The 13,472-nt window shown below is 43.2% G+C and overlaps 1 protein-coding gene across 19 annotated transcripts in view; it reads left to right on the top strand.

The window, feature by feature from the left end:
• kif1b (kinesin family member 1B) overlaps positions 1-13,472 on the top strand; it is a 223,871-nt gene that overhangs the window by 166,358 nt on the left and 44,041 nt on the right. For 10 of the 19 annotated variants that reach the window (XM_080215363.1, XM_080215361.1, XM_080215368.1 and 7 more), the window contains 5 exons: positions 30-192; positions 5,092-5,182; positions 5,301-5,419; positions 7,048-7,103; positions 13,107-13,215. In XM_080215363.1, the coding sequence (XP_080071489.1) occupies positions 30-192; positions 5,092-5,182; positions 5,301-5,419; positions 7,048-7,103; positions 13,107-13,215 (538 nt within the window). Of the gene's footprint in view, positions 1-29; positions 193-5,091; positions 5,183-5,300; positions 5,420-7,047; positions 7,104-7,886; positions 8,088-13,106; positions 13,216-13,472 lie in introns of all 19 variants that reach the window. The other 9 variants (XM_080215347.1, XM_080215350.1, XM_080215351.1 and 6 more) reach the window with 1 other exon arrangement.

The raw sequence follows: 13,472 nt of genomic DNA, 5'->3' as shown, positions 1-13,472 counted from the left end.
GATTAATTCGGGGTCTTTTTGAATGACAGATTTTAAGTCCGGCACAGAGTTGGACCCCAAGCTATCCCTGGAGGGAATTTCTGACAGTGTTGGTGAACACCTGAAAATTGGCAGCGTTTTTACTTTCCGCGTCACGGTGCTACAAGCCAGTGGGATCCCACCAGAATACGCAGACATCTTCTGTCAGTTCAAGTAAGCAACTTATTTGTAGTTTGTACTTTGTGATTTACACCTGTGCTGAATGGTCTGGGAAGAACGTTGTCTCAGGTTGTCCGATGGTTAAGAACATAAGAAATAGGAGCAGGAGTAGGCCATCTAGCCCTTCGAGCCTGCCCCGCCATTCAATAAGATCATGGCTGATCTGTCGTGGCTCAGTTCCACTTTCCCGCCCTCTCCCCATAACCCTTAATCCCCTCGCTTATCAAAAACCCATCAACCCACGTCTTAAAAATATTTAGCGAGGCAGCCTCCACCACTTCAACGGGCAGAGAATTCCAGAGATTCACCACCCTTTGAGTGAAGAAATTCCTCCTCAACTCCGTTCTAAACCACACCCCCTTTATCTTGAGGCTGTGCCCCCTAGTCCTACTGTCCTTTCTGAGCGGGAAGAGTTTCTCCACCTCTATCCTATCCATCCCATTCATCATATGTCTCAATGAGATCTCCCCTCATTCTTCTAAACTCTAACGAGTACAAGCTTAATTTATTCAGCCTCTCCTCATAGCTCAACCCCCTCAACTCTGGCATCAGCCTAGTAAACCTACTCTGCACTCCCTCCAAGGCCAAAATATCCTTGCGTAAGTGCGGCGACCAAAACTGCACACAGTACTCCAGCTGCGGCCTCACCAATGCCCTATACAGCTGCAGCAAGACCTCCCTACTTTTATATTCAATCCCCCTCTACTTTTATATTCAATCCCCCTCGCTATGAAGGCCAGCATCCCATTAGCCTTCCTGACCACCTGCTGCACCTGCAGGCTGGGTTTTTGCAACTCATGCACAAGGACCCCGAGGTCCCTCTGCACCGTCGCCTGCTGCAGTTTTTTGCCACGTAAGTAATAGTCCTTCCTACCATTATTCCTACCAAAATGGACCACCTCACACTTGCCAACATTAAATTCCATTTGCCAGTTCCTGGCCCATTCGCCCAGCCTTTCTAGATCCTTCTGCAGACTCTCCACACCCGTAACAGGTAACATTTCCTTGAGATTTTCTGAGTTTCAAAGTGATGACGCACTGTTGAGTTTCTTTGTATCCTCACTGGTGAGCAAGCTGTTATTCTGTCATTTGAGGTTGTTGCATTAAGTGGCTGATGATGAAATTTTTAAGTATGTTCACAAGTATTTTAATTCTCACTATTTCCCAAAATAGCAGCTGAGATGTGGGATGAAAGAAATAATTGAAGTAGAATTAAAATAGTCACCTTTTGTTTTAAAGGCTGATTGAAAAAAAAATTAATTTCTATTGTTCTAAATCTCTGATGCAACAAACTCATGCATTTCTTTTTCTCCCCCTATTTTTAGACCACCCTCCATACTCTTGCCCACATCCCTCTTTCCCTGCGTCTCCCGTCTCATCCTCCCTCCCTCCCTCCCTCCCTCCCTCCCTCGCTCCCTCGCTCCCTCCCTCCCTCCCTCCCTCGCTCCCTCCCTCTCTCGCTCCCACTTTCCCTCTCTCTCTCTCGTTCCCACTTCCCCCCTCTCTCTCCTTCGCTCCCCCTTCCCCCTCTCTCTTTCGCTCCCCCTTTTCCCTCTCTCTTCTCCCCCTTTTCCCTCTCTCTTCTCCCCCTTTTCCCTCTCTCTTCTCCCCCTTTTCCCTCTCTCTTCTCCCCCTTTTCCCTCTCTCTTCTCCCCCTTTTCCCTCTCTCTTCTCCCCCTTTTCCCTCTCTCTTCTCCCCCTTTTCCCTCTCTCTTCTCCCCCTTTTCCCTCTCTCTTCTCCCCCTTTTCCCTCTCTCTTCTCCCCCTTTTCCCTCTCTCTTCTCCCCCTTTTCCCTCTCTCTTCTCCCCCTTTTCCCTCTCTCTTCTCCCCCTTTTCCCTCTCTCTTCTCCCCCCCCTTCCCCCTCTCTCTCTTCCCCCCCTTTCCCCCTCTCTCGCTTCCCCCCCCTTTCCCCCTCTCTCTCTTTCCCCCCCTTTCCCCCTCTCTTTCTTTCCCCCCTTTTTCCCCCTCTCTTTCATCCCCCCCCCCACCACTTTCCCTCTCTCTCTCTCTCTGCCCCACCTCCCCCTCTCTCTGGTGTTGAATACAGATCAATAGTTTAAATGTCTGCGGTTGCCAGTGGGTCCAGTTAGATTTCCCTTCTCCCTGATTAAGGTTATTCCTCTACCAGAGTGAACTTCTCCATCTAGTGGCCTTACCAGGAGTTTGCAAACTCTGCCACTGAACCAAATAATTCCTTCGGTGTCAGCCTTCCACTAATTGGGAGCAAAACGCAAAGTACTTAAATTTTTCTGGTAGATTTCAGTTTTGTGACATTGGTTAAATTATTTGAGACCGGAGTTTGACATTTTCAAGTGTAAATTGTGGATTTTCTTTAGTGTTTTAGGTCTGATATTCCTCCTTCATGTACACAGTAGTTTCACACACAACGAGGGGAAAGCCAGCTTGAATAGTAATAATTTCAGAAATTACTCTAACACCAGCAGAACCAGAGAATCTTACAATCCAGCTTATTTTCCGATAAGTTTAAGGGAAGATAGTGGTATTGTCACTGGATTAGTAACGTAGGGATCCGGGGCATTGGATTCGAAACCTGAATTCAAGTTCAATAAATATCTGGAATTAAAAGTCTTAATGATAACCATGGAAGCATTGTTGATTCTTGTAAAAACCCAGCTGGTTTCAATGAACCCCCCTGAGGGCAGAGAATCTGTTATCCTTACCACAGCAACTGACTCAGGAATGGCGTAGCAAGCCACTCAGTTGTATCAAGCATATCAGCACTGTGGAACTGATTTGATTTATTCTTGTCACATGTATTAACATACACTGAAAGATATTGTTTCTTGCATGCTACACAGACAAAGCATATCGTTCATAGAGAAAGAATGGAGAAAGTGCAGAATGTAGTGTTACAGTTATACCTAGGCTGTACAGAAAGGTCAACTTAATGCGAGGTAGGCCCATTCAGAAGTCTGACAGCAGCAGGGAAGAAGCTGTTCTTGAGTCGGTTGGTACATGATCTCAGACTTTTGTAACTTTTTCTCATTGGAAGAAGGTGGAAGAGAGAATGTCCGGGGTGTGTGGGCTACTTAATTATGCTGGCTGCTTTGCTGAGGCAGCAGGAAGTGTAGACGGAGTCAGTGGAGGGGAGACTGTTTTGTGTGACGGATTGGGCTTCATCTTGGTAGTTCCTTGCAGTCTTGGGCAGAGCAGGAGCCGTACCAAGCTGTGATACAACCCGAAAGAATGTTTTCTATAGTGCATCTGTGAAAATTGATGAGAGCTGTAGCTGACATGCCAAATTTCCTTAATCTTCTGACAAAGTGGAGGCATTGGTGGGTTTTCTTAACTATAGTGTTGGCATGGTGGGGGGGATCAGGACAGGTTGTTGGTGATCTGGACACCTAAAAACTTGAAGCCCTTGACCATTTCTGCTTTGTCCCCAGTGGTTCATGCTGGCTGTTTACCATCACCTTCTCTAGAGCAGTAATGGATGGGCAATAAATGCTGGCTCAGCCACATCCCATTAAATAATAAGAAATAACAGTGGCTACACTTTGAAAGTCATTAATTTACCGTAAAGCATGTTGAGACATCTAGCTGTCAAGAAAGGCACTTATATAAAGGCAGGGTGACGTTACAACTGTGTAGCTTGCTCAGTCGCTTGAGAAAGTTGTTTAAAGCTTGTAGGGTAGGATGGAGTTGTACCCAAACCAAACTGGGTAGGGTGGCAGATTTCCTTCTCCAGAGAACATTAATGAATTGATTCTAGCTTTTTGATCACTGCTGTAAGCTTCTTGTGACTCCTCCGGTGTTTTTCCTGAGAACTTAACCTTCATGGAATACAGTTTCATTAAATAAAAACCAGAACGTGCTGGGAATACGCGGCAGCTCTGGCAGAATCAGTGGACAGAAACAGAGTTGGTATTTCAGGTTTGTGACCCTTCGTCAGAATCAAGAATGCAGCATAATAACCACCATACTGCAAAACCCACTGTAGTACCGTGATTCAGTGCTGAAAGCTGATAATTTGTACATGGCTGTAACGTATCAGCACTGGCTGTTCTTATACAAATCAGGAACTGGAGTTAGAAATTGTTACTAACAGTTGCTTGGTGGAACAGAACGTGAACATTGCTGAAACGGAAGACAGGTTGCCGAAGATTTTCATTTTGCACTCATCGGGTCAAATGCAAGAATACCAAATTTCAAATGGTCTCAGCGATCATCCGTGCTTGCTAAACGCAACATACATTCATACACAGGGATCCACTCTCTGCAAACTAAAAGTATATGTTCCAGCCTTGAATCTTTTTTGAATTGCGCGAGAGTTTGCAATTTTTTGTTGCTTTCCCCATGGAAACAGCTCAGCCAACCCCATGCACCCCGGACATTCTCCTTTCCAACTTGTTCCGTCAGGAAAAAGATACAAAAGTCTGAGGTCATGCATCACCTGACTCGAGAACAGCTTCTTCCCTGCTGCTGTCAGACTTTTGAATGGACCTATCTTGCATTAAATTGATCTTTCTCTATATCCTAGCTATGACTAACACTACATTCTGCATTTTCATTTCCTTCTCTGTGAACGGTATGCTTTGTCTGTATAGCCCACAAGAAAGAATACTTTTCACAGTATGTTGATACAAGTGACAGTAATAAATAAAATCAAACCAATCACAATCTTGCCAACTCATCAGCACCCTTTTCTTCAGTTGTGTAAATCATCATGATAGTTTGAAATTTGGCGTTCTTGCGTTTGTCCTGACGAGTGAGACACCGAAACATGTGTCCTTTTTCAGCCATGTTGAAATTGCTAAGAGCAATGTCTGATACCTTAATGTGCTGGAGTCGCATCTCCACACCCAGCATTTCAACTGAGGCATTGGCTTGTTTGACTCGATTGTAATTGTATACATTTGTTTGTTACCAGCTTCCTGCATCGCCATGACGAGGCCTTCTCGACTGAACCCCTAAAGAACAGCGGTCGGGGTACACCCTTGGGCTTTTACCACGTGCAGAACGTGAGTCTGAGACAGCAATGTTTTGTTTTTATTTTGCCAACACTTGAGCTAGCATTTCACCAGTTACATGTCTAAATTTTAAAAGTCTTTCGTAAAATGGCCTCCATTGTTCATTTAGGTTGCTGTTGAAGTAACGGAGTCATTTGTAGAATACATCAAGACAAAGCCAATTGTATTTGAAGTCTTTGGACACTATCAGCAACATCCTTACCATTACCAAGGACAAGATTTTAAAAGGTAAAGTGAATGCAGGGAATTGGAAAAAGCTTTGAATGTTTTGATGTTTGTCATGTGAATAATTGAATTAGCTCAACAAGGATTAGGTGAAAGCAATCCTGTCAGCCCTGTCTACATGTCCGCACGCCTCTACCTTTCCTCAACTCTGTAGCTTTTTTAAAAAATCCATTCATGGAATGTGGGCCTCTGTGGTGATTGTCCCTTTAAGGGCAACGCAGCAGAGTAAGGGTCGCATGGCCTGGGCGAGCTATCAGGAGTGTGTGGAATCAACCCCCAAGGTGAGAACAGCTCTGAGGCAAAGAGGCATTTTGGGAGCTGGCTACAGCCTTGAGGTTGTGCAATTCTTATTAATAAATACCTATTGTGTTTACTAATGATGTCTGTGAAAGTGCATCTTTACCTCTGGCAACAAGGATAAATTATCCTCATGCTGCCTTTGGCCCAACACCAGTGAGTATCCTGCTTTAACTGAAGTCTGAGGGAAAAAGTAGTATTCTCCAGAATGCCTCCCTTTGGGCGAATGGATCCATTTGATCCTCTGTGGAGAACTGGATCCAACACATTAAATACCTTGGCTATTATTTCCAAGCAAACAAAATAGGAGAGGAGGCAAAACACAGAACAATTCTTCTAAGTGTTTGTACAACTTTATTTACTACTGTGTACTGATTATTGATTTAATGCAAGGTAATCAGCTCTTTAATTCATGGGTAGAATATTGGACAGTTATTTTTCTTTATTCACTCATGGAATGCTTGCAAAGCCAGAGTTTATAGCCCATCTCTAATTTCCCCCAAGAAGCTGGGAATAAGTCACCACCTTGATTCCAGCTGAGTGACCTTAGACCACGCCAGAGGACAGTTCAGAACCAACTGGACTGCTGTTGCTTTGGAGTTGCATATAATTTAGGGTGGGCAGGAGTGAACCAAATGGATTCCAATCTCGCCAGTACTGATTTCAATTTTTTGTTCTGTATTTATTTAATGAAATGAATGCAAGTTTCTCAGTGAATGTGGTGGTGAGATCTGAGCTTGAAACTGCAGTTTATTATTCCAAGCCTCTGGTCCATCAACACAATCCTCTGTGCTATCATATCTCCTGTTGTACAGTAATCTCACACCCAAGAGAATATGCACAAGCATGTTGTCCAAAATCAAATCACAATGTATGGGAAAGGGGACAGAGAATAAAGTATAGTTAAAAGAGGATGTCAGTTCAGTGGTCTCTCTCCCCAGTTTATTTTATTATTTATTAGTGTCACAGGTAGGCTTACACTAACACTGCAATGAAGTTACTGTGAAAATGCCTTAGTTGCCACACTCCGGCACCTGTTCAGGTACATGGAGGGAGAATTTAACATGGCCGATGCATTGAACCAGCATGCCTTTCGGATTGTGGGAGGAAACCAGAGCACCCAGACATGGGAAGAATGTACAGACTGTGCATACAGTGGCCCAAACGGGAATTGAACATGGAGCCATCAGGCTGCAGTGCTAACCACTGTACCATCTGCCATCCCAATTATGCATTCTTGGATTTGTGTACGTTTCGATTTTTAGTTTTGAAAGTTTTTGCTCAGAGTTGGAAGATGAATAAATTCATCTTTTTCTATTGTATTTTGCCCACAGTCCACCACAACCAGCTCGCAAGTATTTCCCTCCTCCAATGCCTCTTTCAAAGCCAGGTGAGTCTGTATAGAAGCACCTTTTGTTGATGTGTATTAGATGTGGTCACTTTCTGTAATGTCAGTGATGTCTAATCTCTCTTTCTCTTGTGCTGCCCATTCCCCTCAACAACTCTGTTTATCCTTTCGTACCAACCTGTATTTTGTTCCTCCAGCATAGGTCAAACTTCTTGGTCATGTTATTGTTCACAGTTGGACCCCACATTTGTACACTGGGGCGATACAAACATTTTCAGTAAGAATATAGTCTAACCCAGGCGTCTTATTTTCCTTTTTGTAATATTTTGATCTTTATCTCTTTCTTTGATCATGCTCCTGTAATTTTGTGTTGATTTCTTTCCCAACTTGCAGCAATTAATGAAGGTACATGTGGGCTTTAATTTTCAGAATAGAATGTAATACTTTGTAAAATATGCAGCTGGCAACTAGGGTCTTCAATTCTTGTCAATAACAGAGTAAATTTCAGTGGGTTAACTGCAGAAATATATTCACACAAACATGAACAGATCCCTAAAGCAGCAAAAGAAAGGAACTTCAGTATTCATTTTATGTTATTAAATACCCACTTAAAGATATGGAATTGTTTTGGAATTAGTCCCAAAAAAGGTTTGAGTTTCAAAGAAGAAGAACAGGTTATAATTAATATCAAGACTTGTAAACCAAAATATTTTTTATGCTTTTTTTTTTTGCATGTTAAACATTTCTCTCTTCTTTTATTTTCCCCCCCACCTCCACCCTTTGCCCTCTGCACCATCCATGTCCTTGGTTTCTTTTCCATTTCAGACCATGAGCGAAAGATTGAGTTGATTAGATATCTGATGTCTGGCTATGTAAATGTACAGTTGCTTGATGCCCTCTCTCAGAACGCCAACACGTTTGTCTCATCCGCTGCCGGCTCATTCATCGACAGCGCCGACCAGCTGCCAGCATTTCTCTTGCATCCTCTGCCCATTTGTCACGTTCTGAAAATTCCAAAGCATCATGGTTGGTAACCAGCACAGAGACATGGCAAATTAGCGATGCCTTAGGATCCCCACCCAGTGTTGTGTCCCCCACCCCCCCTCAATCTCTCACTTTCCCTCTGTAGTTCCGATGTACACATTACAGCCTCCGTTGTTCATGATCCACTAGTGCTCCGTGCCTTACTGAAGTAGATGCTCCATAAGTGTAGAGAGAACTTTGTGAAGCTTATTCTGTAGCTTAGAATGTATCTTTCTTTTAGCAATGTTGTGTGTTTATGCCTTACCTTGGATGATCTTTGATTATCTCGTTGTTCCATGATTTACTCTTAAATTAGCTTTTTTTTAAAGTCTTGTTTTCTTACTTTTCTTTTTGAAGTGACATGAAAAACGTAATCTGTGGAACAACAATTTGAAGTCCCAGGAAAGTGATCTGGGCGTGAAATATTTCACATTTCCTGCCATCAGAATTCATAGTAGAAGATTATCCAGAGGGGACTTAACACCCAACTGGCCAATTTTCCCTTTTAAGTGATTATAGTTAAAAGTTGCACAAACTTGAATGTGGGGTGTATTGTAGAATTTATTTTATTCTTTCATGGGATGTGGGCATCACTAGCAAGACCAGCATTTATTGCCCATCCCTAAATGCCCTTGAGCTGAGTGGCTTGCTAAGCCATTTCTAAAGGGCAATTAAGAGTCAACCACGTTGCTATGGATCTGGAATCACTTGTAGGCCACACCTGGTAAGGATGACAGGTTTCCTTCCTTAAAGGGCATTAATGAACGAGATAGGTTTTTACAACAGTTGACAGTAGTTTCACGGTCATTATTAACTTTTCATTCCAGATTTTTAATTGAATTTAAATTCCAACATCTGCCTTGGTGGGATTTGAACCAGGACCCCAGAGCATTACCCTGGATCTCTGAACTACAAGTTCAGTGACAATACTACTATGCCACCGTGATTATCCAAGCCACCTATTTAATTATGATTTAACTTTAAAATAGCTACTTTCTCCAAATTAACCATCTGTTAAATGGTTGGCTGTATTCTGTCAGCTGAGAGAGGGACAAAAATGGAACATTTCAACTTTTCTTATCATTTAGTTGTAATGACAAGGACCATACTACAGCGTAGCACTAAGGTTGCAAAGAGTCAGGACGTCATGTTGGGTCTGACGAGATTTTCTAGTGGTGCTCTGGGAAAGCTTGGAGAGAAAACTACAATAAATCTTCATCCCAGCGTGAGGGGAGAGGGGCTTGTCAGGGACGAGAGTAAAACTAATGGAGTAGACATGATGAAGGTTATGTATCGGGGAGAGACTGACAAATTAAATAATGAGTGAAATGATGGGATTGGGATAATGAGTGGAAAGGGGCATTGAAGGAGCAACCGGCCTGTGAAGCTGCTGAGTTGATAAAAGAGGGCAAAATGAATTGTCAACTGTGCTATAAATGAAGCCAGATAGATATCTATTGACGTAGCTTAGATTGAGGATGTTATTACATGCAACCTGCCTTGAAGTGAGGGGTGCTGGACCCTTTCCAACTTTTTAGAGATGTGCAGGGAGTCAGTAACAGGCAAGATGTCTTGGTCATTGGAGTGACCTTGCTGAATGCCATACTGGGTTAGATCGCCCCCTTGTTGTTTTGCCTCTCAGTCAGGGGTCTGAGTGAAACCTGGTGTACGGAACAGACATGTACAACAGTGAAATTTTTCAAAAAACTACTACAGATGCGAGAAATCTGAAATGAAATCAGGAAGTGTTGGACAAAGGTTTGGCAGCATCTGTGGAAAGAGAAGCAGAGTTGATGTCTCGAGTCCAATTTTATGTTAAATGTAATACACCAACTTATTATAAAGGAAGGTACTTAGCATTGCACTCTGACAGATTGTATTTTGTGAATGGAAATGCATCAGTTAAAGTCCATGGGTGTTTTTGTTTTACAAGCAGAAAAAATATTCTTCCAAAACATTTGAACATATGAACTCAGAGCAGGATTAGGCCATTTGATCCCTCAGATCTGCTCCGCCATCCAATAAAGTCATGGCTGATCTGACTGTAACCTCAACTCCACATTCCTGCGGACCCCCAATAATCTCCCCCCACCGCTCCCCCAGTGTGTGCTGTTGAACCAAGAAACATGTTCAACCTTTTATTCTCTACTATTGCCAAATTGTCACCTAAAACCATCCAACAAAAATCTGCTTTCAGAAAAAATATTTCACAAAAGTATAAACTTTGGTGACTACTTGTCTCTCTCTGATAGATTTAACTGTCAATTATGTTACTCTTGTCCTGCTGTTTTCCAGTAGATAGTATTGATGTGCACCAGTAATCAAAAGTGTGTGCGTCCAAGATTTGCCATGGTCTGGTGAAATGTATTTTTTATGCTTTCTCTACATTTTTAAGCTGTGCGTATTTTTAAGATGTGAAAATATTTGTTTTCTTGCCAAATAAGTTAGATACCAATATTTTAGCTCCTGCCGTGGAAACCAGCAGTTCATTTGAAGAAAGTTGGATTTTCTAATATATCTGCCCCCTCTTCACCAGAATTTGCCAACTGGGGGTTTGCTTTGAACAATTTTGTCAGAACTTCTGTGAAGTGAAAATTACTCTTGTGCTGTAATCTGCCTTAAAGCAGTCTTCTCGTTTTCTGTACTGTTGAGCCATTGTATAGTTCAAAGCACTCCAGCAAGCTCGTGTAATTTCAAAGCCACATACGTTAAGGGAAGGCACGATGGCGCAGTGGTTAGTGCTGCTACCTCATAGGCTCACTGCTGCCTGGAGTTCGATTCCAGCCTCGGGTCACTGTCTGTGTGGAGTTTGCACTTTCTCCCCGTTGTGTTGCGTGGGTTTCCTCTGGGTGCTCTGGTTTCCTCCCACACTCCAAAGATGTGCAGGTTAGGTGGATTAACCATGGTAAATTGCCCCTTTAGTGTCCTAAAATATATCGGTTAGGGGATTGGTCATACTAACTTGCTCCCTTGTGTTCCAAAATGTGTAGGTTAGATAGATTGGCCATGCTAAATTGCCACTTTGTGTCCTAAGACGTGTAGGTTAGAGGGATTGGTCATGCTAAATTTCTCCTTAGTGTCCTAAAATGTGTAGGTTAGGGGGATTATGGGGGTAGGGCCTGGGTAAGATGCTCTGTTGGAGAGTCGGTGTAGATTCGATAGGTTGAATGCCTCCTTCTGTACTGTAGGGATTCTGTGATCACCGATGTTGTTCAGTTGCACCTGACCAGGTGATTAGTGAGCCTTCCGTCACACTGACATCGGTGGCAGATAGTGGAGTGGCCCCAGACGGTCGAGGGATGTGCTTCTCATCACAAAGTGCCCTGCTTTGGTAGCCACTGTGCTGAATGGCTGCAATTTTAACTGCAGCAGCCAATGTGACCCATGTTCCTTCCCAGTATTAAGCCCCCAAACCCACTTTCGACTTTGCTCATTTTCACTGAGAACAAAATCTAACTGTAATTGATTAATGACTTAGCTGCAGTTCTTGTGATTGGCCGGATTGGCAGGCTAACCCGTTCATTTAGGCCAATCAAGGAGCAGCTTTCCCTTTGCGCTCTTCAGCCCTCTAACCGGGAAGTTTAAAGATTGAGGATCAAAGTTTATTTATTAGTGTCACAAATAGGCTTATGTTAACACTGCAATGAAGTTACTATGAAAATCCCCTAGTCGCCGCACTCCAGCGCCTGCTCAGGTACACTGAGGGAGGATTTAGCATGGCCAGTGCACCTAACCAGCACGTTTATCGGACTGTGGGAGGAAACCTGAGCACCCAAAGGAAACCCATGCAGACACGGGGAGAACGTGCAGACTCTGCACAGGCAGTCACTCAAGCTGGGAATCGACCCCAGTTTCCCGGCACTGTGAGGCAGCAGTGCTAACCACTGTGCCCCCACCCCCTTGCCCTCCTTCCCAATTTTCAAGAATTGATTCTGTTGTGAAGGATTGGGGAAGAAAAGACTGGTTTATAGAGGAAGAAGGTTTGACTTGCTTTTGTGTATTTGAGGGGTTTGAAATCGAGGATAGTGGTTTTTCTCTTTTGAGTTGGGACAGCCTGCCATTTATGTGCCTGCATGTGTGTGAGTGACCTCAGATTACCCTGGACTGTGCTGCAGTTTTGTGTTCACTGTCTTGCAATGTTTACTCTTAATATTTACCGCCTCTCTAAGTGTTTAGACCTCAGCTCAATAGATGGACATCCTGGTTTATCCAGCATGCTATCTGTCTTGGAAATGGAGTATCAGACAGGAATACAATTTACCAGGACACCTCAAAGTTGCATTTTAACATTCTGTCATTATAGCATTCGAGAGATTAAGTTGCCATCATATTTCATAGAAACCCTACAGTGCAGAGAGAGGCCATTCGGCCCATCGAGTCTGTACCAATAACAATCCCACCCAGGCCCTATCCCTGTAACCCCACATATTAACCTACACATCCTAGGACACTAAGAGGCAATTTAGTGTGGCCAATTAACCTACCTGCACATCTTTGGACTGTGGGAGGAAAGCAGAGTACCTGGAGGAAACCCATGCAAACATGAGGGGAACATGCAGACTCCACACAGGACACTGACCCAAGCCAGGAATTGAACCCAGGCTCCTGGAGCTGTGAGGCAGTAATGCTAACCACTGTGCCACCCAATCCAATTTCCTTCCATACTTCTTAAATTTAGCTTTGGTGAATCAGTTAGTTCATTCTTTTGTGTTCTGGCATCAAGTTGTTACTTTCCAGCAACCTGATACTTTGCTGCTTATCTATCGCGTAATATATGGGGCAGAATAAATAATGCACTTAACTCTATTTGAAAGATCTTTAATATTCAGAGGACTAAAGTGGGAGGAGGTGAGGAGATGGGTGTCTGTATTTAGAATATGTTTGCTTTATATTTCCTCTTCCTTGTCAAAGATGTTTTATTTCAAAAATAATAAAATAAATGGAAAAGGGCTGCAGGTTATTGCAGGCTCTTGCTACAAGTCAAGTTTCATGTGTTGACCTTCCTTTTCCTTTGTGTTTCAGTTCCAGCCACTAAATTAAATGCCATGAGTAAACCTAATCTAGGACAATGCGTCAGCAAATATGACTTGCTTGTCTGGTTTGAGATCAGTGAACTGGAACCTACAGGAGAGTAAGTTGATAAATGACAAGGTCTGTTTTTAATGATCAACACACAATAAGTCGAGCATAATGCAATCTGCAGGATCTTATCCTCATCATGTTCAGAGTGTCGTCTGCGATGAGTTTCATTAGCTGGGCAAATGCTTGGGCAGATTTGCGTACAGATCAAAACTGAAATGTTTTGAGCAGTTGCGTCAGCGCAAAGGTATTATTATCATCTTTGAACTTGAGTGCACAGAGAGGGGGTACAGTCCCTCAATGAGATAA

The sequence above is a fragment of the Carcharhinus amblyrhynchos genome, chromosome 30, assembly GCF_965287045.1.
Source record: "Carcharhinus amblyrhynchos chromosome 30, sCarAmb.v2.hapA, whole genome shotgun sequence".
NCBI classification, from domain to species: Eukaryota; Metazoa; Chordata; class Chondrichthyes; order Carcharhiniformes; family Carcharhinidae; genus Carcharhinus; species Carcharhinus amblyrhynchos.
Note: the sequence above shows the minus strand (reverse complement) of the source record. Positions and strands in the feature narration are given on the sequence as shown.